Here is a 24,264-nt window from a genome sequence, read left to right on the forward strand (position 1 = left end):
GCAGATAAAAGGTCTTGTTGCAAGCTGCAGCTGCAGTTTGCAATTATTCATACAGAAACAGCTGGATAAAGACATGCTTGAGAATGCTGACAGAAGAATTCCATACCTCGCTGATTTCAGATCTGAGATCCATCACAAATAGTTACTTTTGTTAAGTACATAATACAGATAAACATAGTTATAGATTTTGAAATATAATTTCTCTTTAAAAATATTAAAACATTCCACTAAATAATTCTGGACAGACAGGCTTAGACAGTAAGAAAAGGCACCCATATTGTTTACAGGGAGGAGGAGAAAGTGAGGACTGCCAAAGCTGAAGATCACAGCCATAGAACATTACAGCACAGTACAGGACCTTTGGCCCTTGATGTTGCGTCAACTTGTGAAACCAATCCAAAGCCCATCTAACCTATACTATTCCATTATCATCCATGTTTATCCAACGATCATTTAAGTGCCCTTAAAGTTGGCGAATCTACTACTGTTGGATCGAAAATTGTGGCACTAGAAAAGCACTACAGGTCAGGCAGCATTCCTGATGAAGAGCTAATGCCTGAAATATAGATTCTCCTGCTCCTTTGATGCTACCTGACCTGCTGTGCTTTTCTAGCACAACACTTTCTGACAATTTACAGAGAAGACTGAATTACAGGTGCAGAAGTTATAAGCATTGGAATGTGGTTTAATAATATACATTGTAAAAGGCCAAAGGATAGAGCTAAGAGTGTGTGGTAAACATCATGAGATCATGGAAGACTGAGGGTCATCCATAAGGCTGCTAATCACTGACCATGCAGTCACATGAATAACCTGAGTAGATGCTTATGTGATCAATTAGTAATATGATTGGTTTGTATTGGTCAAAGGCAGGCTGAAAACAAACATTAAAAAGTTTGTCTTTCCACTTGCAGTGAAAAAAGTTTCTGGACTTCCAGAGTTGCTGTCGCACCAGTGTAACTTCAATAAACTCCTTGATGATGGAAGTAGACTTTGGGTGTCGAGTGATTTATTTAATCATTTTCCTCCAACAATACCTTACAGAATGTCACAGGTACAACCATCAACATCCCTGGTTATGTCTTGTCCCACCGGCAGAACATACTCAGCAGAGGTGGTGGAAGAGTGGGATATAGTCAGGAGGGAGTTGCCCTGGAGTCCTTTACTAATAGCTGGTTCCCAGTTCTGAAGATTGATCACTGGACTAAAAATGTTAACTCTGCTTTCTCTCCACAAATGCTGCCAGACCTGCTGAGCTTCTCCAGCAATTTATGTTTTTACTTTAGTGTGATTTGCATAGCTGAGTGAGTGAGCCAATGCATGGCGGATGAATTATGTGGATAAATGTAAGGTTATCCACTTTGGTAGCTAAAAGAGGAAGACAAATTGTCTGAACAGTGATAGAAAATGGGCAAGGGGAAGTGCAACGAGACCTTTGTTCATCAGTCACTGAAAGTAAGCATGCAGGTGCAGCGGGAAGTGAAGTCAAACTTACATTGATCTTCATAGTAAGAGGTTTACAGCACAGGAGTAGGGGATGTCTTCCTGCTATTGTGCAGGGCTTTGGCATAACTACACCTGGAGTTTGCATACAATTTTGGTCTCCCTATCCAAGAATGAATGTTTGGCAATAGAGGGAGTGCAACAAGGGTTTACCAGACGGATTCCTGAGATGGCAGGACTGATGTACAAAGACAGACAGGATTGGTTTGTTAAATACACTAGATATGAGAAGAACAACATGGGGAGATTTCATAAACACCTGTAAAATTCTAACAGGATAAGACAAGGTAAGGAGGGAAAGTCCAGAGTGAAGGGTTGCAGTCTAAGAATACTGAGTAAGCCATTTTGGACTGAGATGAAGAGAAATTTCAAGAAAATGGTGAGCCTGTGGAATTGTCTGCTACACAAAATGTTTGAGGCCAAAACACAATATTTTCAAGGAGGAGTTAGATATAATTTTTAGGACAAAAGCATCAAAGGAAATGGGGAGAAAGTAGGAAGGTGGATGATCAGCCATGATCATACAGGATGGTCGAGCAGGCTCCAAAAGGCTGAATGGCCTATTCCTGCACCTAGTTTCTATTTTTCATAGCAAACCTTGACTAATACTGTTCATCTATTAAGTGCAAAAGTTGAAATAATTTGTACTTCGGTGCTTGGTAAATCGGCAGGGCTTTCATGAAAGCTGTTTGGCATATTTACGTACATCAAGATGGACACATCAAAATAAAGACCCTGAATTCCTGTGCATTCAAAGTTTTCATTGGACTACACATTAAATTGGTTTATTTCTTGGGCAAGGATGTCTTTACAACACTTGGAAAAGAAAGGCTTTTGATTAACAAAAAAGAAGCTGCTAAATCACAAGGGCAGAGTATTTTCAGCACAGATTATTTTGAGCTGAACTAAAATTTACAAAAAATATCTGACATAACAATTTAAGGTTAGTCACCAGACACATTAGATCAAGATGTATTAAATTCCTCTAAGGTGAGGAAGTAGAGACATTGCACTAAAGATAAAGTTTCAATATTGTCATTCATTTCTTAAAGAATAACTTGCACACAACTAAGACAATTTCAATTGTCAATAACATAACCTAAAGTTTACAGGACAAAACATATAATGTTATGAATCGAGAACTTCACAAGACAGTTAAGCTTTAAAAAAAAACTTTCCAGAACATAAGGTGAAACAAAATACTCTGGATGGTGGCCAGACTAAATTTCTAACTGTAGACAAGTCCATGAGAAAAAAATTCACACAAATACCTACTTCAATGCAGAGATAGTGACAGAGCAAGAAAGATCGTATGCATGAAATACACACAATCATACTTGAAGACACAGTGAACAAACAAGAAAGAAAGAGGCAAAGCACGAGTGAACCACAGACAGTACAGATAATGTAATTGCTGTGTCGAACAAGAATAGACCATGAGTTAGCATCAAGTACCTGCATGCCGGTGAGAGCTGGTTTTATGTTCCGAAAGAAGACGATGGAACAGACAGCTGTTTGCAGATTTAAGGAACAAGGAGTCACCAAGCTTGGTTTACTCAGACTGGGTGGGACGATTTTCAAATGACGTTGGAAGATACAACTTAGAGTAACAACTGCTGAAAAGCTGGAGCATTTCAGGATTGGATCTCATGAAAAGTGATGTTTCTTTGGAAGAGACAACAAAGGGATTGCAAGATCTATCTCAATTGCCTTAGTTTATGTGAAAGTATCTTATCTTTAGTTTGCTGCACTAGTTGCATTTAAAAGGACTCTCTTACTTATGGTGAATTTAGTTTAATTGTTACAGGACAAGTTTTAAAACATGAACTCTTGTCCTTCAATCACGGAAAGATTACCTACAGGGATCGTACTACTGCAAAATTCTTTACAACAGTTCAAGACGATATGCCATATATTTGCATGCACCTTGAGAAACACACTTTGCTTGCAATCCAAGTGACCACAAAACCTAATGACCAAAACCCTTATGCTTTTGAAAAAGATGTATGCACTTTCAGATCCTAGCTCTGTTACCAAAAAGTTGACTTCAACAGAATTTTCTAATAAAGGAAGAAAACAGTTTGCTCCGCTTCCCAATATCAATGTGTGCTTTGAAGGACTATAAAGCATCCTCCTCAATGCGGTTGCCAAGAAAATATTAGAGGACAAGGGTCTGGCTCTAGTGGGCAGATGTAGAAATCAGATACTTGCTTCAAATAACCACATGCGAAGATGTGCAACTTAACTTAAATTGGGATTTGCAAAAAAGTATGCATGAGACATTCAAATTCATTCATTTATTCATTTTTTGTAACCTAAGTAAACATAATGCATTATGTATTTTTTATCAAAATCCCATATAATTTGACTGTATGTTAAATCTCTACTTAGTCTTTTCTGCCCTGAGACCAATCCCAGCTTCCCTACAATATCCAGACAACCGAAGTCTCTTTTATTATCCTATGTAATAGCCAGTTTTCAAGACCTCAATGGTTGTGTCCTTGTGCAACCCCACATTTTCGAAAAATCGCACTTTAGAAACAGCGTTTTAAGTGTTGGCACTATAATCACGTTACAGCCAACACATATTTTAGAAGTTCGCATTGTAGAAAAAGCAACCGTAATTCATCAATTGCATTACAGCAAATTCGTGTTGACGAAATGCATGTTATAATAAAACGACCAGTATGGAAAAACATAGGGAAATATCATCAGGGGTGCAAAGTTGACATCTTCTAAACGTATGCACCGTTATTTTAACCAACAATCCAGCTGAGAGCCAACCAGTAATTCAAAGTTTTGCATAAATTCTTACCTTTTTGTATTCTATGCCTTGACTTAAAAAGCCAAAAGGCCTGCATGTCTGTTAACAATCTTATCAATTTATCCTACAAAAGCTGTGTATTGTGAACTTCCCAGGTCTCTCTGTTCCAGCACCTCTTGAAAATTAAACCATTTAGTTTATTATACCTCTCTTAATTCGTCCAACTTTGTCCTTCCTTACATTATATTTCATGTGCTCTATGTTTTCCCCTTTCGTGGTATAAGCCCTCCTGAATTCTGTTATCATCTATAACACTGTTCATTACATTTCAGAATTTCATATTTGCAAACTTTTCAATTATGGATGTATGATCAAGTGCAGGCATATCAAAGAGTCCAGTGCTTCCAACAATAACTAACTGTGCACATTTCTCTCCTGTCTGAAAAACTATCAACTCTCCTTCTCAGGATTTGCCCGAGATGTTTCTCAGTTTTCTTCAAAATCTGAACAGCATTCTTGAAGTTGAGGAGTAATTTGGAAATGAGAAACACTCAGTGAAGTGTTAATTGCTTCCAACTGTCATTCTAACATTATACATTATCTAAAATTGCTCATGTTAAATGACTAAAATCAGATGTGTTACCAGCTGCAATATCTAAATATGAAATCACATTTTTGTGCTTTAAGGAAGTGCACCACATTGGAGGAGGTAAAAATCTAATTAATTGTTGTGATGAAACACTAGGACACTTCTATTATAAGTATATTTGCATTTGAACGAAAGCCAAAATGCTTCTGACAGTATAATAGGGATGACACTTCAAAATTAGTGTCATTTTGCTGTGATGTTCTGCTGTGATGTTCTTTTGGAGTGGTGAAGGCACAGTAGAAGAGCTTGTTCCATTCCAATAGATGCAATCATGTGATATGGGGTTTAAATGTTCCTAAGTCCCACTGTCAGGATGTCTCAAAACAATGAATTCTTGTGGCCCCTTTGAAGAAAAGTGTACAATCTAGATACATCATCTTTGAAGTTTGAATTACAAAAGGTAGACGGGATTTTATTTTTGTAAAGGGTCCTTTCAAAATAGTGACAAAAATCCATAATTTCCCAGAATTCAGATGACTGCAGACTGCTGTGCTGTTAATGGAAAGGTTTTTAACATGATCATAACAGGTAGAGTAAACCTGGATTACCTGGATTGATGATGTGACATAAATAGGCCTGAAGGATTTGAGTTATAGGGAGAGGTGAATAGGCTGGGCCGTTTTCTCTGGGCCATTGGAGGCTGAGGGTTGACCTTAGAGAGGTTTATAAAATCATGAGGGGCATGGTTAGGGTGAATAGCAAAGGTCATTTTCCCCACAGTGGGGAAATCCAAAACTAGAGGGCATAGGTTTAAGGAAAGAGGGAAAATGTATAAATGGGACCTATGGGGCAACTTTTTCACACAGATGACAATGCGTGATTAGAATGAGCTAACAGAACTAGTGGTGGACAGAGATACAATTATAACATTTATAAGGCATCCGAATGGGTAGATGAATGGGAAGGATTTAGAGGGATATGAGCCAAATGCTTGCAAATGCAATTAGATCAGATTGAGGCGTCTGTTTGGAGTGGACAAGTTGGACTGAAGGATCTCCTTGGTGCTGTATGACTATTTCTCAGTATTTTCCACTCTGAGCTAATTCCATATTTTGCATCACACCCCTTTAATCCACAGACTTTACTTCTGCTAACAAGTACACTATGTGCATTCTTAAAAAATGTATTCATTTGCGGGATGTAAGCGTTGCTAGCTGGCTTGCATTTATTACCCATCCATGGTTGCCCTTGAGAAGGTGGTGGTGAGCTGCAGTCCATCTGCTCTGGGTTGACCCACAATGCCATTAGGGAGGGAATCCCAGGATTTTGCCCCAGCAACAGTGAAGGAACATCGATATTCCTAATTAGTGCCCATTAGAACGCGGTCTTACCAGACCATTAGGCTATTTCTCGTTAAAGAGAGAAATAACTGATGGTGGTTCAATCTGAGAGTTACCTTACCTCAGGTGAGGGGAAACATTGAAAAGGACTGTCGTTCATGGTAACCTCAGCTGGTGCAAGAATTAAATCCACACTGTTGGCAACACTGTACATTACAAACTAACTATCCAGCTAACTGAGTTAAGCAACTCCTAGTCATTAGAATATAGAACTTATGACCATGTAAAGACAAGACTAGGATTCATACAGCACTTCTCACAGTTATCAGAAGCCTCAAAGTACTTTACTGCCAGTGAAATACTTTTGAAACACTGTTACTGTTGGAATATAGGAAACACCGCTATCCAATTTGCACACTGCGAAGTCTGACAAACAGCAATGTGATAATGATTACATAATCTGTGTGATATTAATTGATAAATATTGCCCAGAACTCCAGCGATAACTTCCCTATTCTTCTGAGCAATACTGATGTGAGCTCTTTAGCATCACTTTAACATCTCATCTGACAGTATCTTTGTCAGTATAGCAATTCTTCAGTGGTGAATTGAATTTGTCCCTGGAATAGGACTTGAATCTTGTGATTCAGATGAGACTGTTACCCATTGGGCTATAGCTTACAAGGAATACTGGAGGCAAATATCACAAATGTATTTCAAAAAGAATACAGGATTTTTTAACAAAAGCTCAGGAGATTCCAAAATGATTTTCAGGTGTCTATTTACTTTTGAAGAATACAATCGTATTTTCCTTGATTCCAAAGTTTTGAGCTCTTTCACAGAAGAAAACATCTGGTTGGAACCTGTGTCAACTGACTAATTACTGTGCATGAAACACATCTCTGCCCATCCTCAAAAACCTCCTTGAAATATACCTCTGATTGCACTTTCTTCTACCCACACTCCTTCACCTGCTTTAATATTACAGAAATTTGTACTTGACAAAGACCTTTAAGTTGTGCCTTGAAAAACATGAGAAGCTTGACAGATTTTGTCATATCTCTTGTTATTAATAACATGGCCAATCTTGGAGGTTTATGTGTGCTCAAGAAAAATTCTGGATTACAATTTGAGTTCCTATATTTGAAATCTATATAAATTATGGAAATCTTTCAAGTATATTTCAATATTCCATTTCCACATTATTCTCAGTTCATTTGCTTCTCCTCCTCCATTAAGCCATGAACTGCAGCATCTGAAATGCAGACCTTATAATAATGCAAGTAAAGGTTTTTAAGATTATCTGAATACAAACCCAGCTGTTACACATGTAATACATATACATCTGGAATACTCACTTTAACTTTTGACTGAGTCAGCTCCGCTTGTATACTTTCAATTTCGCGTACCAAACTGTGATTCTGGGACACCAAACGGGCATTGTCCTCTCGAAGTGTACTGAGCTTTTTCCAAAGTTGTTCATTTTCTTGCTCAATAGCAAATGTGCTTGGCACCTGAGATGTCTAAAAATACAAAACATGTTGAAATGTGATATTATCCATGGCTTTTTCCTGACCACCTGCCCTATTCTGAAGTCAATCACTTTTGATGAAGTAAAGTTCTCCAATACCTCACCAAACATGAGAAATGTTTTGCTTTAAACCAAATAGAAATCAGCAGCAAGAGGGACTTCTCATCTGCATGACAGAGTATGAAATCAGCCGAAGTACTGAAAGGCATTAGAGAACACAAAGTAATCTTTAATGCATAAAGTTAGAAAAAAGAAGAATTTCCTGGCATTTCATTTTGCAGGGACAGTTATACATTTACTTTCAAATAGCAGATTGGCAGCATACACTTAGGGAGAGGAAAGAAGGAGAAGACGGGAAGAGTGGGAGAGAGGGAAGCAAGAGAGGAGACCGAGAGAGAGAGAGAGAGAGAGAGAAAACAGAGCTCTCAACAGTTAAAAGCAGTAATAATTTACTATTGCAGATTTAAAAATATCCAAGAAACAAAGGTCATTTGAGTGTAAAAAATTTACCCTGCCTCCAAAACTGCTGGTTGGACTTATGTTGCTGAAAACACATTTCTGTGGCGTCATTCTTTCAGCCATAGTCACATGACGATTATTCATTGCAGGAACCATTGGATCAGACGGAGAGAGATCTTCCGTGGTCAAAGCAGGGGAATAACCCTGCTGAGAACAGTCATCAGACTGGTCACTTAAACGGACACTGGAGAGAAAAATTAAAACCATCCTAAGTTTAACTGTACATTCAGGTTTGAAATAAAATAATATTTTTTATTTATATAGCACTGAAATGTGGGAGGGTATTTTCACTTCAACATCATGTCAAAAGACATTTTCATGTTATTCCTAAGTGGCAAAGGAAGAACAAATTATAACATCATAACATTCCAAACAGCTTCCAAAGAGTTTCAAAAGAGGAGCATTAGGAAGATGGTGAAGACAATATACCAGCATAGTGATATTGTGACCTGTGTTTTGGAGGCAGAATAACAAAAATGTGGTAGAAGGCATAGTCAAGGACATAAAAGCCCAGCATACTGACAGACAGTAGATTCTGTTGCAGATACCACTCACTGTACAAAGAATGGTTTTCCTCAATGCCTCCTTGGTGCCAGGATAGCAAACATCACAGAGTGGGTGCAGGGGTTAACATGCAAGGCTAGTTTCACAATGACAGTTACAAAAAGACCCATCTGTTCCCCCTCCCATGGAATTTCCTATAACAACTGCACTTTTACACCATGTTGTTCACTCCTTTGCAGTGCCATAGCTCATTAGTGCCATGATCTCAACTGCACTTCTTCAAGCTGTCATTACTCCAATCAATCAACTCCTTACTGTCTTGTTTTTTTTTAAATACAAATAAGATAGCACATTCTAGAACATATGGTCCAGAAAAAAATTCAGCCCACTTGATTATTTGTGACAACTCCAACGCCCTCTCATGTTCTGAAACCTTGTTGTTTTTGTATACTCAGTTTGGTTCCACCGTAGTTGGATGGATATCTAACAATGACAAGTTAAAAAACAGTAGGCAAAACTGAAGAACTGATCATTGAGTTTTGAGATTTGTAGCTCAGGTTGAGGTTCTGGATGTAGGTTTGCTCGCTGAGCTGGAAGGTTCATTTCCAGACGTTTCATCATCCTACTAGGTAACATCATCAGTGGGCTTCAGGCAAAGCAGTGTATATGATTCCTGCTTTCTGTTTATGTCTGGGTTTCTTTGGGCTGGTGATGACACTTCCTGTGATGACATCATTTCCTGTTCCTTTTCTCAGGGGGTGGTAGATGAGGTCTCATTCGATGTGTTTGTTGATAGAGTTCTGGTTGGAATGCCATGCTTCGAGGAATTCTCATGTGTGTCTCTGTTTGGCTTATCCTGGGATGGATGTGTTGTCCCAGTCAGAGTGGTGTCCTTCCTTCTCTGTATGTAAGGATACTAGTCAGAGAGGGTCATGTCGTTTTGTGGCTAGTTGATGTTCATGTATCCTGGTAGTTAGTTTTCTGCCTGTTTGTCCAATGTAGTGTTTGATACAATCTTTGCACAGTATTTTGTAAATGATATTAGTTTTGCTTGTTGTCTATATAGGACCTTTCAAGTCCATTAACTGCTGTTTTAGTGTGTTGGTGGGCTTGTGGGCTACCATGATGCCAAGGAGTCGGAGTAGTCTTGCAGTCATTTCTGAAATGTCTTTGATGTAGGGGAGAGTGACGAGGGTTTCTGGACACCAATTTCTCAGCAACAAAGCCAAACAAACAGACAAAACACATCCAGAAACCCTAACCAAAATGACGTACCCCTCACAAAGTCATGCTGACTATCTCTAATCAAACTACGGTTTTCCAAGTAATCATAAATCTTGTCTCTCAGAATTGTCTCCAATAATTTGCCCACCACAGATGCGAGACTGACTGATCTGTAATTCCTAGGATTATCCTTATTCCCTTCTTCAAAAAAAAAAGAGAAGGACACTTCTCACCCTCCAATCATCTGGCACTACTTCAGTGGACAGTGAGGACGCATGGATCATCGCCAAAAGGTGCAGCAATCTCTTCCCTCACTTCCTGTAGTAACCTTGGGTATATGCCATCTGGCCCATGGACTTAATTATCCTGTTTTTAAAAGTTTTCAGCACTTGCTCATTCTTAACATCAACCAGTTCGAGCATGTCAGCCTGTTTTATGCTGTCCTCAGAAACTCAGTAATGAATACTGAAGCAAAGTATTCATTAAGAACCTCCCCTACCTTCTCCAACTCCAGGCACAAGTTCCCTCCACTATCCCTGATCAGCCCTACTCTCACCCTGGCTATCCTCTTGTTCCTCGCGTAAGTATAGAACACCTTAGGGTTTTCCTTAATCCGAACTCACTAAAGCTTTTTCATGCCCCCATCTAGTGAAGTTAAAGTTACCCACGACAACAACCTTATTACTTACACACCTTTTCAAAATTTGCCTCCCAATCTGCCCCTGTGCCTCTATTGTAACGGCACCAAATTTGCATATCATTTTAGATATTCATCCTTTGCTCCCTTGCCAAACCAAGGTTGGTCCTTGGCCTAATATTTAAAATTTGTTCACAAGATCTGGATGCTTTGGCTGGGGTAGAAGCCATTGGCTTGAAAGGTGTTGTTGAAGATGAAGTGACCACAGTGAAACTTCTAGATGGAACACAAAGCTGCCATGTATGTCAATGATGAAGGAAATGAATGTTCTAAGTGGTAGGTGGGATGCAAATTAAATGGGACGCATCTTTTGGATCATGTTGACCTTCAGTATTGTTGGAGCTGCATACATCCAGACAAGTGTGGAATAATCCATCATAATCAATGGAAAGTAATAGACAGTAGGTGCAGGAGTAGGTCGTGCAGCCTTTCGAGCCAGCACCACCACTCAGTATGATCATGGCTGATCATCCACAATCAGTATCCAGTTCTTGCCTAATCCCCATATCCCTTGATTCCACTATCTTCAAGAGCTCTATCCATCTCTTTCTTGAAATTATCCAGAGACTTGGCCTCCACTACCTCTGGGGCACAGCATTCCATATATCCATCACTCTCTGGGTGAAGAAGTTTCCCCTCGACTCTTCTAAATGGTCCACCCCTTAGTTTTAAACTATCCCCTCTGGTTCTGGACAAACCCATCAGCAGAAACATGCTTCCTGCCTCCAGAGTGTCCAATCCTTTAATAATCTTATGCATGTCAATCAGATCCCCTCTCATCCTTCTAAATTCAAATGTATACAAGCCCAGTCGCTCCAACCTTTCAACATATGATAGTCCCGCCATTCCGAGAATTGTCTTCATGAACCTACGCCGCACTCCCTCAATAGCCAGAATGTCCTTCCTCAAATTTGGAGACCAAAACAGCACACAATACTCCATGTGCGGTCTCACCAGGGCCCTGTACAGCTGAAGGACCTCTTTGCTCCTATACTCAATTCCTCTTGTTATGAAGGCCAGCATGCCATTAGCTTTCTTCAAACAGTAACAATAAACCAATTAACCTAACATCTATTGTTGGAAAATTGATGTAATCAATTATTAAGGAAGTAGTAACAGTACATTTGAGAAATCATAATCTAACCAAGCAGAGTCAGTATGGCTTCAAAGGAAAAGTGTGTCTGGCTAATTTATTAATATTTGAGTAAGTCTCAACCAAGATAGATAAAAGAGAACCAGTAAATGTGTAGTATTTGGACTTCCAGAAGGCATTCACAACAAGGTACCTCACAAAAGGTCAAGTCATAAGAGCCCATGGTGCTGGAGATACTATATTGGCATGAACAGAGAATTCACTGATAGACAAGAAAAAGCAAGTGGGCATAGAGGATTCTTTTTCATAGAGTCATAGAGATGCAGAGGACAGACATTTCAGTCCAACTCATCCATGCCAACCAGATATTCTAACCTTATGTCATTCCATTTGCCAGAATTCGGCCCATATCTCTCCAAACCCTACCTATTCATTTAACCAATTTAAATGTTGTAGTTCTACCAGCCTCCATCGCTCCCTCTGGCAGCTCATTCCATACACGCACCATCCTCGGTGAAAATGTTGCCCTTTGGGTCCGTTTTAGATCTTTCCCCTCACACCTTAAGCCTATGCCCTCTAGTTTTTGACTCCCCACCCCAGAAAAAAAGACCTTGTCTTTTTATCCTATCCATGCCCCTCATGATTTTACAAACCTCTTGTAAGATCACCTCTCAGCCTCTGATTCTCCAGGGAAAACTGCCCTAGCCTATTCAACCTTCCTCTCTAGCTCAAACCATCCAACCCTGGCAACATTCTTGTATATTTTCTGCACCCTTTCAAATTTCACAGTATCCTTCAGGTTGGTGATTTAAAACCAATGAGATTCCACAGGGACTAGTACTCTACCACCACCTGTTTTCCACAATAAATATAAATTTACTTCCTTCCTCGAAGTCATTTAAAGTAGTCAAACTTGCAGATGACAAAAGAAAAGGATGGAAGAGCAAGTTGCAAGAGGGATTCAAACTGTTGAGAAAGAGACAATGATAGGTTAAGTAAGTGGGCAAAACGTTGACAAATTAAAAATGTTATGGGAAAATATTAAGTTGCTCATTTTGGAAGGTAGGACAAAAAAAAACAGTACTATACAAATAGAGAAGTTGTTTAAGAGAGACTTGGGGCACCTGTGCACAAAACACAAAGTGACACACAGGTGCAGCAGGTAATCAGAAACCTTCATGGAATGTTAGCTCATATTTCAATGGGATCGTACGAAGTTGTTCAGCAACTGTAGAAAGTGATGAGAGCACATCTTGGGTGTTATGAGCAGTTTTAATTCACATAAGACATAGGAGTGGAAGTAAGGCCATTCAGCCCATCAAGTCCATTCCGCTATTTGATCATGGCTGATGAGCATTTCAACTCCACTTACCCGCATTCTCCCCGTAGCCCTTAGTTCCTTGTGACATCAAAAATTTATCAATCTCTCCCTTGAAGACATTTAGTGTGCCGGCCTCCACTGCACTCCGCGGCAATGAATTCCACAGGCCCACCACTCTCTGGCTAAAGAAACGCGTCCGCATTTCTGTTCTGAATTGACCCCCTCTAATTTTAAGGCTGCGCCCACGGGTCCTAGTCTCCTCGCCTAATGGAAACAATTTCCTAGCGTCCACCCTCTCCAAGCCATGTATTATCTTGTAAGTTTCTATTAGATCTCCCCTTAACCTTCTAAACCCCAATGAATACAATCCCAGGATCCTCAGCCGTTCCTCGTATGTTAGACCTACCATTCCAGGAATCATCTGTGTGAATCTCTGCTCGACATGCTCCAGTGCCAGTATGTCCCTCCTAAGGTGTGGAGCCCAAAACTGGACACAGTACTCCAAATGGGGCCTAACCAGAGCTTTATAAAGTCTCAGTAGCACATCGCTGCTTTTATATTCCAACCTTCTTGAGATAAATGACAACATTGCATTCGCTTTCTTAATCACAGATTCAACTTGCATGTTTACCTTTAGAGAATCCTCGACTAGCACTCCCAGATCCCTTTGTACTTTACCTTTATGAATTTTCTCACCGTTTAGAAAGTATTCCATGCTTGTATTCTTTTTTCCAAAGTGCAAGACCTCGCATTTGCTCACATTGAACTTCCATCAGCCATTTCCTGGACCACTCTCCCAAACTGTCTAAATCCTTCTGCAGCCTCCCCACTTCCTCAGTGTTACCTGCCTGTCCACCTATCTTTGTATCATCGGCAAACTTCGCTAGAGTGCCCCCAGTCCCTTCATCCAGATCATTAATGTATAACGTGAACAGCTGCAGCACCAACACTGAACCCTGTGGGACACCAAAGTATTATTTGTTGGAGACAGTTCAGCGATTCATACATTGGTAGGGAGAGGTTGTCTTACAAGCAAAGGCTAAAATGGTTGGGATTTTACTCGTTGGAACAGACAAGGATAAGAGGTGATCTCACTGAACCATCTAGGACTCTTCTGGGATGGACAGAGGAAATGCAGAGAGGAAGCATAGCTGCATAAGAAAATCCATGACTAGAGAGCATTGTTTCAGAACTAAGGGGTGCCAATTTAAGGCTGAGATGAGGAAACATTTCTTCTCTCAGAGTTGAATGCCTTTGGAACTCCTTGCCACAGAGAACCGCTGGGGCAGAGTCCTTACATATATTTAAGGCAGAGATAGATACTTGATCAGTAAGGGAATTGATGATTTCAGGAAAAACATAAGCAAGTAGACATGAGAAGTGTCAGAGCAGTCTCAAGAGGCCGAACGGCCTCATTCTGTTCCCTACTTCTTATTGTCCTAATCCTGATACGTAGATAGTGGACAGATTTTGGGAAAATTAGCAAGTGAGTTACTTGCCACATAATTCATAACTTCTGATCTGCACTTATAGACACAGTATTTACATAGCTGGTCCAGTTCAGGCTCTGGTGAATGATAGCCATCCAGCATGTAAGAATTCAGCAATGGAACTGCCACTGAATGTCATGGGGGATGGCCATTGCTTGGCATTGCATGGTTTGAATGTTACTTGCCACCTATCAGCCTAGCACGACTGTAATCTCAGTCATGTTTCTCGGCTAACAAAGCATTTGGCTGGTAGTCTGGAAAGTGGACTGAAATCACAATCAGATTAGCCATGATCATACTGAATGGCAGAACTGACTCAAAACCCAAATGGCCTATTCCTGTATCACGCGATCTATAAATTTACAGATATTAGGCAAGGGAGAATAGGCAATTGTGAAGATAATGCTGAACGACTTCAGAGTGACATTGACAAGTTGGCCAAATGGGCAGACACCTAGAAGATAAATTTCAATGTAGAGAAATGTGAATTAGAATTTGCTTTATTGTCAAATGTACTCACATGAGTATAGTGAAAAGTATACAAGTTGCTAATTATGGGGTCACCTTAGGTACAAAAGGTGCAGATTCTGAAGTACAAATTCTGTGGAAAAGAATGAGAAAAATAAAGAAATAAAAGGTCCAGCTTTACAGACCTTCACACCAACTTAGGCACAAAAGTACAAAATCATAGGATTAAATTGGAAAAATAAAGAAATTAAAAGTTCAGAATAACAGTTCTTCCAACCCAGTCTGCACCGACAGACGCTTCCAGACCATGCCAGGATTCATCTCGAGGCTCTCTAGCCTAGGAGTGCTGGGAGTCCACTCTGGATTCACCTGAAGACCGGAAGTCTATGCTGGCTTTACCTTGAGGCTGGGAGTCCATGTTGAAGCTGAAAATGTGTTGCTGGAAAAGTGCAGCAGGTCAGGCAGCATCCAAGGAACAGGAGATCCGACGTTTCGGGCATGAGCCCTTCTTCAGGAATGAGAAAAATGTGTCCAGCAGGCTAAGATAAAAGTAGGGAGGAGGGACTTGGGGGAGGGGCGATGGAGATGCGATAGGTGGAAGGACGGTCAAGGTGAGGGTGATAGGCTGGAGTGGGGTTGGAGCAGAGAGGTCAGGAAGAAGATTGCAGGTTAGGAAGGCGGTGCTGAGTTCGAGGGATTTGACTGAGACAAGGTGGGGGATGGAGAAATGAGGAAACTGGAGAAATCTGAGTTCATCCCTTGTGGTTAGAGGGTTCCTAGGCGGAAGATGAGGCACTCTTTCTCCAAACATCATGCTGTTATGGTCTGGCGATGGAGCAGTCCAAGGACCTGCATGTCCTTGGTGGAGTGGGAGGGGGAGTGGAAGTGTTGAGCCACGGGGTGGTTGGGTTGGTTGGTTGGTCCGGGTGTCCCAGAGGTGTTCTCTGAAACATTCCAAAAATAGGCGGCCTCTCTCCCCACTATAGAGGAGGCCACATCGGGTGCAATGGATGCAATAGATGATGTGTGTGGAGGTGCAGGTGAATTTGTGGCGGATATGAAAGGATCCCTTGGGGCCTTGGAGAGAAGTAAGGGAGGAGGTGTGGGCGCAAGTTTTGCATTTCATGTTGAAGCCAGGAGTCCACACTGGCTTCACCTCAAAGCACTTGAGGCCAGGTATCTGCGATGACTTGACGAGGCTCAAGGATGAGAGACAGGCAAAAAGAAGGGAAAAAGCAGCACAATAAAAACACAGAAAAAGGAAGAGTGGATGAGCTCTGGCTCAGGAATCCTACTCAACCATCTTGAGAGAGAGAGAGAGAAAGAAAGAGATAGAGAGAGAGAGAGAAAGAAAGAGAGAGAGATAGATAGATAGAGAGAAAGAGGAGCACAGGAGCAGAGAGGCCTTGGGTTTCACATGCATAATTATCTGATGGTGGCCAGGCAAGTTGAAACAGTTAAGGAGGCTTGTAAGACTCTTGAGTTTATATTCTATGCCTCTGATTATAAAAGCAAGGAAGTGATGCAACACTTCTGCAAATCATTGGTCAGACTACATTTGGAGTATTGTGTTCAGTTCTGGGCATTTTATTTAAGCAAGGATGTTAAAGCCCTGGAGATTGTTCAAAGGAGATTTACTAGAATATACCAGGGATAAGGGGTTTTAGATACAAGGGAAGATGAGAGAAATTTGGGCTTATTCTCATTGGAGCAGACAAGATTAAGAGATAACATTATTGAGGAGTTCAGAATTATGAACAATTTTGACATGTAAAGAAGGACTGTTTAAACTACCTGGTATGTAATTAACTAGTTTTCTGACAATCTTGAAATTGTGACAGAGAGCTAAGAGTGAGAAGAAAAACTTCTTCATTCATCGAATCCCTATAGCTTGGAAAGAGACTGTTCAGCCTTCAGGTCTGTACTGACCCTCTGAAGAGCATCCCACACAAAACTAGCCCCCTACTTTAACCCTGTAACCCTGCATTTACCATAGCTAACCTTCCTAACCTACACATTCCTAGACACTATGGGACAATTTAGCTTGACCAATCCACCTACTCTGCACATCTTTGGACTGTAGGACGAAACCCTCATAGACATGGGGGACACAGTCACCCAAAGCTGGAATCGAACCCAGCTCACTGGTACTACGAGGCAGCAGTGCAAACCACTGAGCCAACAGTGGCACCCTGAGAGCTGTTAGGATTTGGAATGTACTGTCTAGGAGACTGGTGGAGGCAGATTTCACAGTGAGAGGTGAACTTATATTTGAGAGTGAAGAATTGATAGGGCTAAGAAATTTAATGATCATCACAAATCAATTGTCAATTGTTGAAAACTCCGATCGGGCTCATCGATGCCATCCTCACCGGGTCTGGCCTACATGTGACTCTAAAGCCATAGCCATGTGGTTGATACAACGTACTTCTGAATTGGCCTAGAAAGTCAATCAGTTGTATCAAGCGTTACTAAGTCTCAACGGAAAAACAAAACTGGACTGACCACCCAGCAACAACTTAAGCACTAGAAAAGGCATCAGAAAAATCAGCAATCTATCCAAGGGAATTTCAAATTTTCCCAAGATAAATTAGGATAATCATAGTGTTAAATGCTTAGAGGGGTCTAATTTCTTCAATGTATCCAGGTGAGTTTTTTGTAACAATATGTAGAAGACCCAACAAGGGATGGCACAGTGCTGGCTCTGATTCTGGGGAATGAAACTGAACAAATGTTCAACATGGCAGTGTGGGAATATTTTTGCAGTAGCAACCACAACACAGTAGTATTTAAATTTGTTACGGACAAGGAGAAAAGAGGGCCTTCAAAAGGTAGCTTTGGATTCAGGGAAGGCAGATTTTATTATTAAAAAAAACAGGATCTGGTCAAAGTTGATTTGGAACAGCTCCTTGCACATAAGAAGGGAGCATTCAATAAAGGAGCTGGGGAGAGTACAGGCCCAACATGCACCCTTTGGAGGGAATTACAGGAGCAACAAGTTAGGGAACCTTGGATGTCTAGGGCAATTCAGGAGTGGATAAGGAAGAAGAGTCCAAAGGGGGCAATTCAGCTGTGGCCCTAGAAGAATACAAGAAGTGCAAGGGAGAACACAAGATAACAATTTGAAGAGCAAAAATGGGACATGAGAAGGGACTTGTGAACAGGGTTAGGGAGGAAAGAGTAGGAAAGAGGCAATGGTGTATGAAGCCACAGGATATTGGAAGGATATAAATGAATACTTCTCTTCAGTCTGTGCTCTGGAAAAGGAGAATATAGGTACAGAATTTTAAAAAACTATATCCCAGGCTGCTGAGAGAGGTGAGGCAGGACATTGCAGGGACTCTGACACAAATTTTTAATTCATCTCTAGCGACAGAAGAAGTTCCACAAGACTGGAAGATGGCTAATATGGTTTCAATTTTCAAGAAAGGTGTAGAGATGAACCGGGAAATTACAGACCAGTGAGTCTCACATCAGTGTTAGGGAAACGATTAGAGAGAATTCTGAAGGAGAGAAGTAATATCCATTTGGAAAAACTTGGATTAGTTAGAGATAGTCATTATGGCTTTGTCAGAGGAAAGGCAAGCCTAATAAATTTGTTAGAATTTTTGAAAATGTGTGACCAATTGTGGGGGAAGTTCAATTGATGCAGTTTATATGGATTTTAGCAAAGCTTATGACAAGGAGCCACATGGGAGATGGATTACGAAGCTTTAAAACATGGAATTGAGGGAAACTTGGTGAGATGGATCAGAAATTGGCTTAGTAATAGCACTCAAAGGGTAGTGGTAGAAGGCTGTTCATGTGATTGGATACTAGTGTTCAGTAGTGTACCACAAAAATCAGCATGAGACCCTCACTGTTTGTTATACACAAAAATGACAGAGTTATACTCACAGAATCATGCCTTACAGACAAAGTCCCAGACACCACCATCACCATGTTGGAATATACCCTGTCCCACAGACATGACAGAGTCAATATGGCAGCACAGTGGTACAGAGTTGAGAGGAAATTGAAAGGCCTCAACTTCAACTCTGGATCCCATGAAGTTTCATGGCAGAGGTAAGGAAACTTTCAGAGACGTAAAAACAATAACTGCAGATGCTGGAAACCAGATTCTGGATCAGTGGTGCTGGAAGAGCACAGCAGTTCAGGCAGCATCCAAAGTGCAGCGAAATCGACGTTTTGGGCAAAAGCCCTTTTTATTCCTGATGAAGGGCTTTTGCCCGAAATGTCGATTTCGCTGCACTCTGGATGCTGCCTGAACTGCTGTGCTCTTCCAGCACCACTGATCCAGAGTAAGGAATCTTTCAGCTGATTATCAAATACCACTGCCTCTTGGCTGATGAAACATTACTCCTCCATGTTGAACAACATTTGGAGGAAGCACTAAGGGTGGCAAGGGTACAGACAAGGGTCCAAATCAAGATACAGAATGTACTCTGGGTAAGGCATTTCAACATCCATCACCAAAAGAGGCTTGGCAGCAGCACTACTGATCAAGCTGTTCAGGATCTAAAAGACATAGGTGCCTGACTGGGTGTGCAGTAGGTGGCAAGGAAACCAATAAGAGGGAAAAACATACATGACTTCATCCTTACCAATCTACTGCCTGCAGATGCATCTGTTCATGACAGTACTGGTAAGAGTGACCACAGCACAAACCTTGAGCAAAGTCCTGCTTGCACATTAAGAATGCCAGCTATGAATGGGCAATAAACGCTGACTAGCCAGCAACATCCACATTCCATGAGTGAATTAAAAATAGTTCAGGAGCATTGATTGCTCCTCCAAACATTCAATACTAATTTACTGGAATGCACTAACAATCAAGTGGGGACTTCCTGCTTTTGTGCTGTAACTGTATGATTCTATGATACTTGAAGCTATAATAATAGTTGTTATTAAAATTCTAACCTGCTAAAGTCTGTTCTTGAGCTTTGTGAAGTTTTCTCAGTCCTCATTAACCTCTTTCTCAAAGCTAATAAGTTATCCATCCAGTTGTCCGTAGTGGAACAAAGTATCAATGCTTGTCATGAAGATGACGTACACACTATAAAAAGGATTCAAACTATTTAGAAAAAGAAATTTTACAACTGGTTCTGTTAATTATTTATGGGTACGTCTGAAATTAAGTCAGAACATGGCTACATAATTTTATATGAACTTCTGATTGAATCAAAAGTCAATTTGCAAATTTTAAAATGATCAAATGATAGAGATTAACTTAATGCAAGGAAAATATTTAAAAGAAATAACTTCCACTTATATTGCACTCTCATTCCAAGGCATTCAAATCCAGTTTGAAATATTCTGTCATTGCACAGATTAAAGCAGCTGCCAACTTATGCTCAGCAAGATTCTTCAAACAGCAATGTAATTAGTCGGCAAAGTGGGTCAATGGTTAGCACTACTGCCTAACAGCTCCAGAGACCCAGCTTCAATTCCACCTTTAGGCCAGTTTGTATGGAGTTTGCACACACTTCCTGTGTCATCTCCAGATGCTTTGGTTTCCTCCCAAAGATATGCAGGTTAGGTGGATTTGTCAAGTTAATTGTCCAAAAACATGCAGGGTTACAGGGATAGGGTGGGTCTGGGTGGAATGGTCTTCTGAGGGTGACTACAACAAGAACCGAGCTATGAAAAATACTTCATATTTATATTTTAAATTCAGAAAAGATTTACAAGGATGTTGCCAGGATTGGAGGATTTGAGCTATAGTGAGAGGCTCAACAGGCTGGGGCTGTTTTCCCTGGAGCGTCAGAAGCTGAGGGGTGACCTTATAGAGGTTTACAAAATTATGAGGAGCATGAGTAGGATAAATAGACAAAGTCTTTTCCCTGGGGTTTGTGGAGTCCAGAACTAGAGGGCATAGGTTTGGGGTGAGAGGGGAAAGATATAAACGAGACCCTCAGGGCAACTTTTTCACAGAGGGTGGTATGTGTATGGAATAAGCTGCCAGAAGAAGTGGTGGAGGCTGGTACAATTGCAACATTTAAGAGGCATTTGGATGGGTATATGAATAGGCAGGGTTTGGAGGGATACGGGCCGGGTGCTGGCAGGTGGAACTAGATTGGATTGGGATATCTGGTCAGCATGGATGGGTTGGACTGAAGGGTCTGTTTCCATGCTGTACATCTCTATGACTCTAATACAGACTCCAAGCTTCATGCAAAAAGATATTCATGATTTTGTTACACAAACATGAACAAGGAACAAGAGTAGAATACTTGTATCACTGATAACTGCAGATGGAAGACTGAAAGTTGGCTAATGTGGTGCCACTATTTAAGAATGGTGCTAAGGAAAAGCCAGGGAACTGCAGACCCATGAGCCTGACATCAGTGGTGGGCAAGCTGTTGAAGGGAATCCTGAGGGACAGAATTTACATGTGTTTGGAAAGACAAGCACTGGTTAGGGATAGTCAACTTGGCTCTGTCTCACGAAGTTCAAGTTCCTTTGAAGAAGTAACAAAGAGGGTAACTGAAGGCAGAACAGTGGACGTGATCTATTTGGATTTCAGTAAGGCATTTGATAAGTCTCCTCATGGTGTACTGGTTAGCAGGTTAGATCACTGAATACAACGAGATCTAGCTATTTGGATACAGAACTGGCTTGAAGGTAGAAGACAGAGGGTGGTGATGGAGAGTTGCACTGCAGACTGGTGGCTTGTGACCAGCACTGTACCACAACAATCAGTGCTGAGTTTGTTGCTTTTCGTCACTTATATAAATGATTTGGATGTGTACATCAAAGGTAAGGTTAGTAAGTTTGCAGGTGACACCAAAATTGGAGGTGTAGTGGACAGTGAAGGATACCTCAGAGTACATTGAACAAAGAGGCCTTGGAATACAGGTTCATAGTTCCTTGAAAGTGGAGTCGCAGGTAGACAGGATAGTGAAGACAGCATTTGGTTTGCTTTCCTTTATTGGTCAGTGCATTGAGTTGGCAGGTCATGTTGCAGTTGTATAGGTCATTGGTTCGGCCATTTCTTAAATACTGCATTCAATTCTGTTCTCCCTGCTGTAGGATGGATGCTGCGAAACCTAAAAATGTTCAGAAAAGATTTACAAGGATGTTGCTAGGATTGGAAGGTTTGAGCTACCGGGAGAGGATGAATAGGCTGGGGCCATTTTCGCTGTAATGTCAGAGACTGAGGTTTGTAAAGGTTAGTAAAATCATGAGGTGCATAGATAGGGTGAATAGCCAAGCCTTTTCCTCTTAGGAGGATAAAGGGAATCCTGAGGGCAAAAGGTGAAAGATTTAAAAGGGACTTAAGGGGTCACATTTTCACACAGAGGGTGGTGCGTGCATGGAATAAGATGCCAAAGAAAGTGCTGGAGGCTGGTATAATTACAACATTCAAAAGGCATCTGGATGGTACACGAATAGGAAGGGTTTAGAGGGATGTGGGCCAAATACTGGTAAATGGGACTAGATTAATTTAGGATGTCTGATTGGCATGGACGAGTTGGACTGAAGGGTCTGTTTCCAAGTTGTACAGCTCTATGACTCTGACTCTATTCAGCCTCTTAAGCATGTTCTACCATTTAATAACATCATAGTTGATCTGAGTGAAACTGAAAATTTAAACAAACCAAGTTAACTGTTAATTTAAAACAGCTTCTGTCTGACAGTTCAAAGTTCATTGCCTCTTCTACCTTTGTTAGTGCTGTTAAAGATCTGGGAAAAACTGTGGATGCTGATTTTCTCTCCTCAAATTCCTCAACTCCACGAAACATCTGGATCACATTTTACCAATGGGATTAAAAATAATGCTTTACTTCAGTTTAGAAGCTGCTGCCTTATTTTCTTCCTTCCTGATGTGAGCTGCAACCTATGGAAAATTCTTGCTCGACATCTTTTAAGCTTGACAAGGTTCCTTAAGCTCTCAATACCTGAATAATGTTTTCTGTCCTGCACTACACACCAATACTATGAGATTTATATTCAGTTTTCATCTTGCTGGCATTCTGTAATATTTCAAGTATCGTGGATCGGTCTCCTTTATCCCCAGGACTGCAATACTGCAGATACTTCACTCTCCCAATAAACACATGACTGCCACTGATTTGATTTTTGTTTTTAGCCTCAGCCACTTATGGCCAGATACATATCTGCATCATGACCATGAAAAAACTGCCAAGCAGTACAGCCTGACTTCTGACTGATATCAAACCCCTGACCACTGGACCACTATAAGCAGGAAAGAATGAAGAGACGCTTTGCGAGGGGAAATGGTTTCTGACCAGACTAACCTAACGGGTGGACGGATGAAACCAGCAGGGGAGGTTGGAAGAATTTTTGCCAAGACCTGTAGATCATCCTACTTGGGTCACTACCACAACCTGACCCCCATCTGCCTTTCAGGTTGTTCTAGATATAACTTTCTCTGCACAGAATCCTAAAACTTCAAGCAAGTGCAGACTGCACATCTTCTCTCTCTCTCTGACCACCACCCCCAAAAACAAAAGGCATATAAGTGGAGTTGAGTATTACCAGATCAGACACGATCCCATTGAATGGCACAGCAGGCTCGATGGACCAAATGAGACGAAAAGTATGAAGCTGGAAAAGCACAGCAAGTCAGCCTCTCCTGCTCCTCAGATGCTGCTTGACCTGCTGTGCTTTTCCAGCACCACTCTTTTCGACTCTGACTCTCCAGCATCTGCAGTCCTCACTTTCTCCTAATTGATGGACTGATTGTCTTACTTCTGCTCTGAGGTCTTATGGTCTTAGCCGCCATGCAACCCTGACCAAAATTTCATAGGCTAACTTGGGATGAAACACAATAAGCCTCGAAAGGAATGCAAACGCCTCCAAATAACCTATCGTATAACACTTCAAGCACCATGTATCAGAGTCGATAGATCATACATTGAATTTATCAGTCATTCAGATCGAAGTAGAATGGAAGCATAACACCTCTATTCTGAAGCACTAAGAAAACAATTAGGTTTTTTGTCACCTTTGGATGAAGTGGACAACCAAGTATTCGATAATAACAATTTACTACAAATAGAGAGGGGAAATGGGGTTACTTAGGCAATCAATAAAAACACATTTAATTACTAAGAGTTTACAACAATTCCAGAAACTGCAATGAAGTCATGAATATTTAGCAAGGTTTAGAAAGAGGGTAAAACTGTATGAAGCAGAACAACAAACCATACGCTCATTTCTAATTGGACTAGAGGATTTCCAGTCCTTCTAGGACA

At 40.9% G+C, this 24,264-nt stretch overlaps 1 protein-coding gene across 5 annotated transcripts in view; it reads right to left on the reverse strand.

The window, feature by feature from the left end:
• The window catches only part of LOC132818834 (coiled-coil domain-containing protein 18-like), a 164,578-nt gene that overhangs the window by 130,872 nt on the left and 9,442 nt on the right, over positions 1–24,264 (reverse strand). For 3 of the 5 annotated variants that reach the window (XM_060829960.1, XM_060829961.1, XM_060829958.1), the window contains exons 2-3: positions 8,238–8,430; positions 7,555–7,719 (exon numbers count right to left, since the gene is read on the reverse strand). In XM_060829960.1, coding sequence (XP_060685943.1) covers positions 7,555–7,719; positions 8,238–8,342 — 270 coding nt within the window. In that variant the 5' untranslated portion in view covers positions 8,343–8,430. Of the gene's footprint in view, positions 1–7,554; positions 7,720–8,237; positions 8,431–19,963; positions 20,004–24,264 lie in introns of those variants that run through there. The other 2 variants (XM_060829959.1, XM_060829962.1) reach the window with 2 other exon arrangements.

Source organism: Hemiscyllium ocellatum, chromosome 9 (genome assembly GCF_020745735.1).
Source record: "Hemiscyllium ocellatum isolate sHemOce1 chromosome 9, sHemOce1.pat.X.cur, whole genome shotgun sequence".
NCBI classification, from domain to species: Eukaryota; Metazoa; Chordata; class Chondrichthyes; order Orectolobiformes; family Hemiscylliidae; genus Hemiscyllium; species Hemiscyllium ocellatum.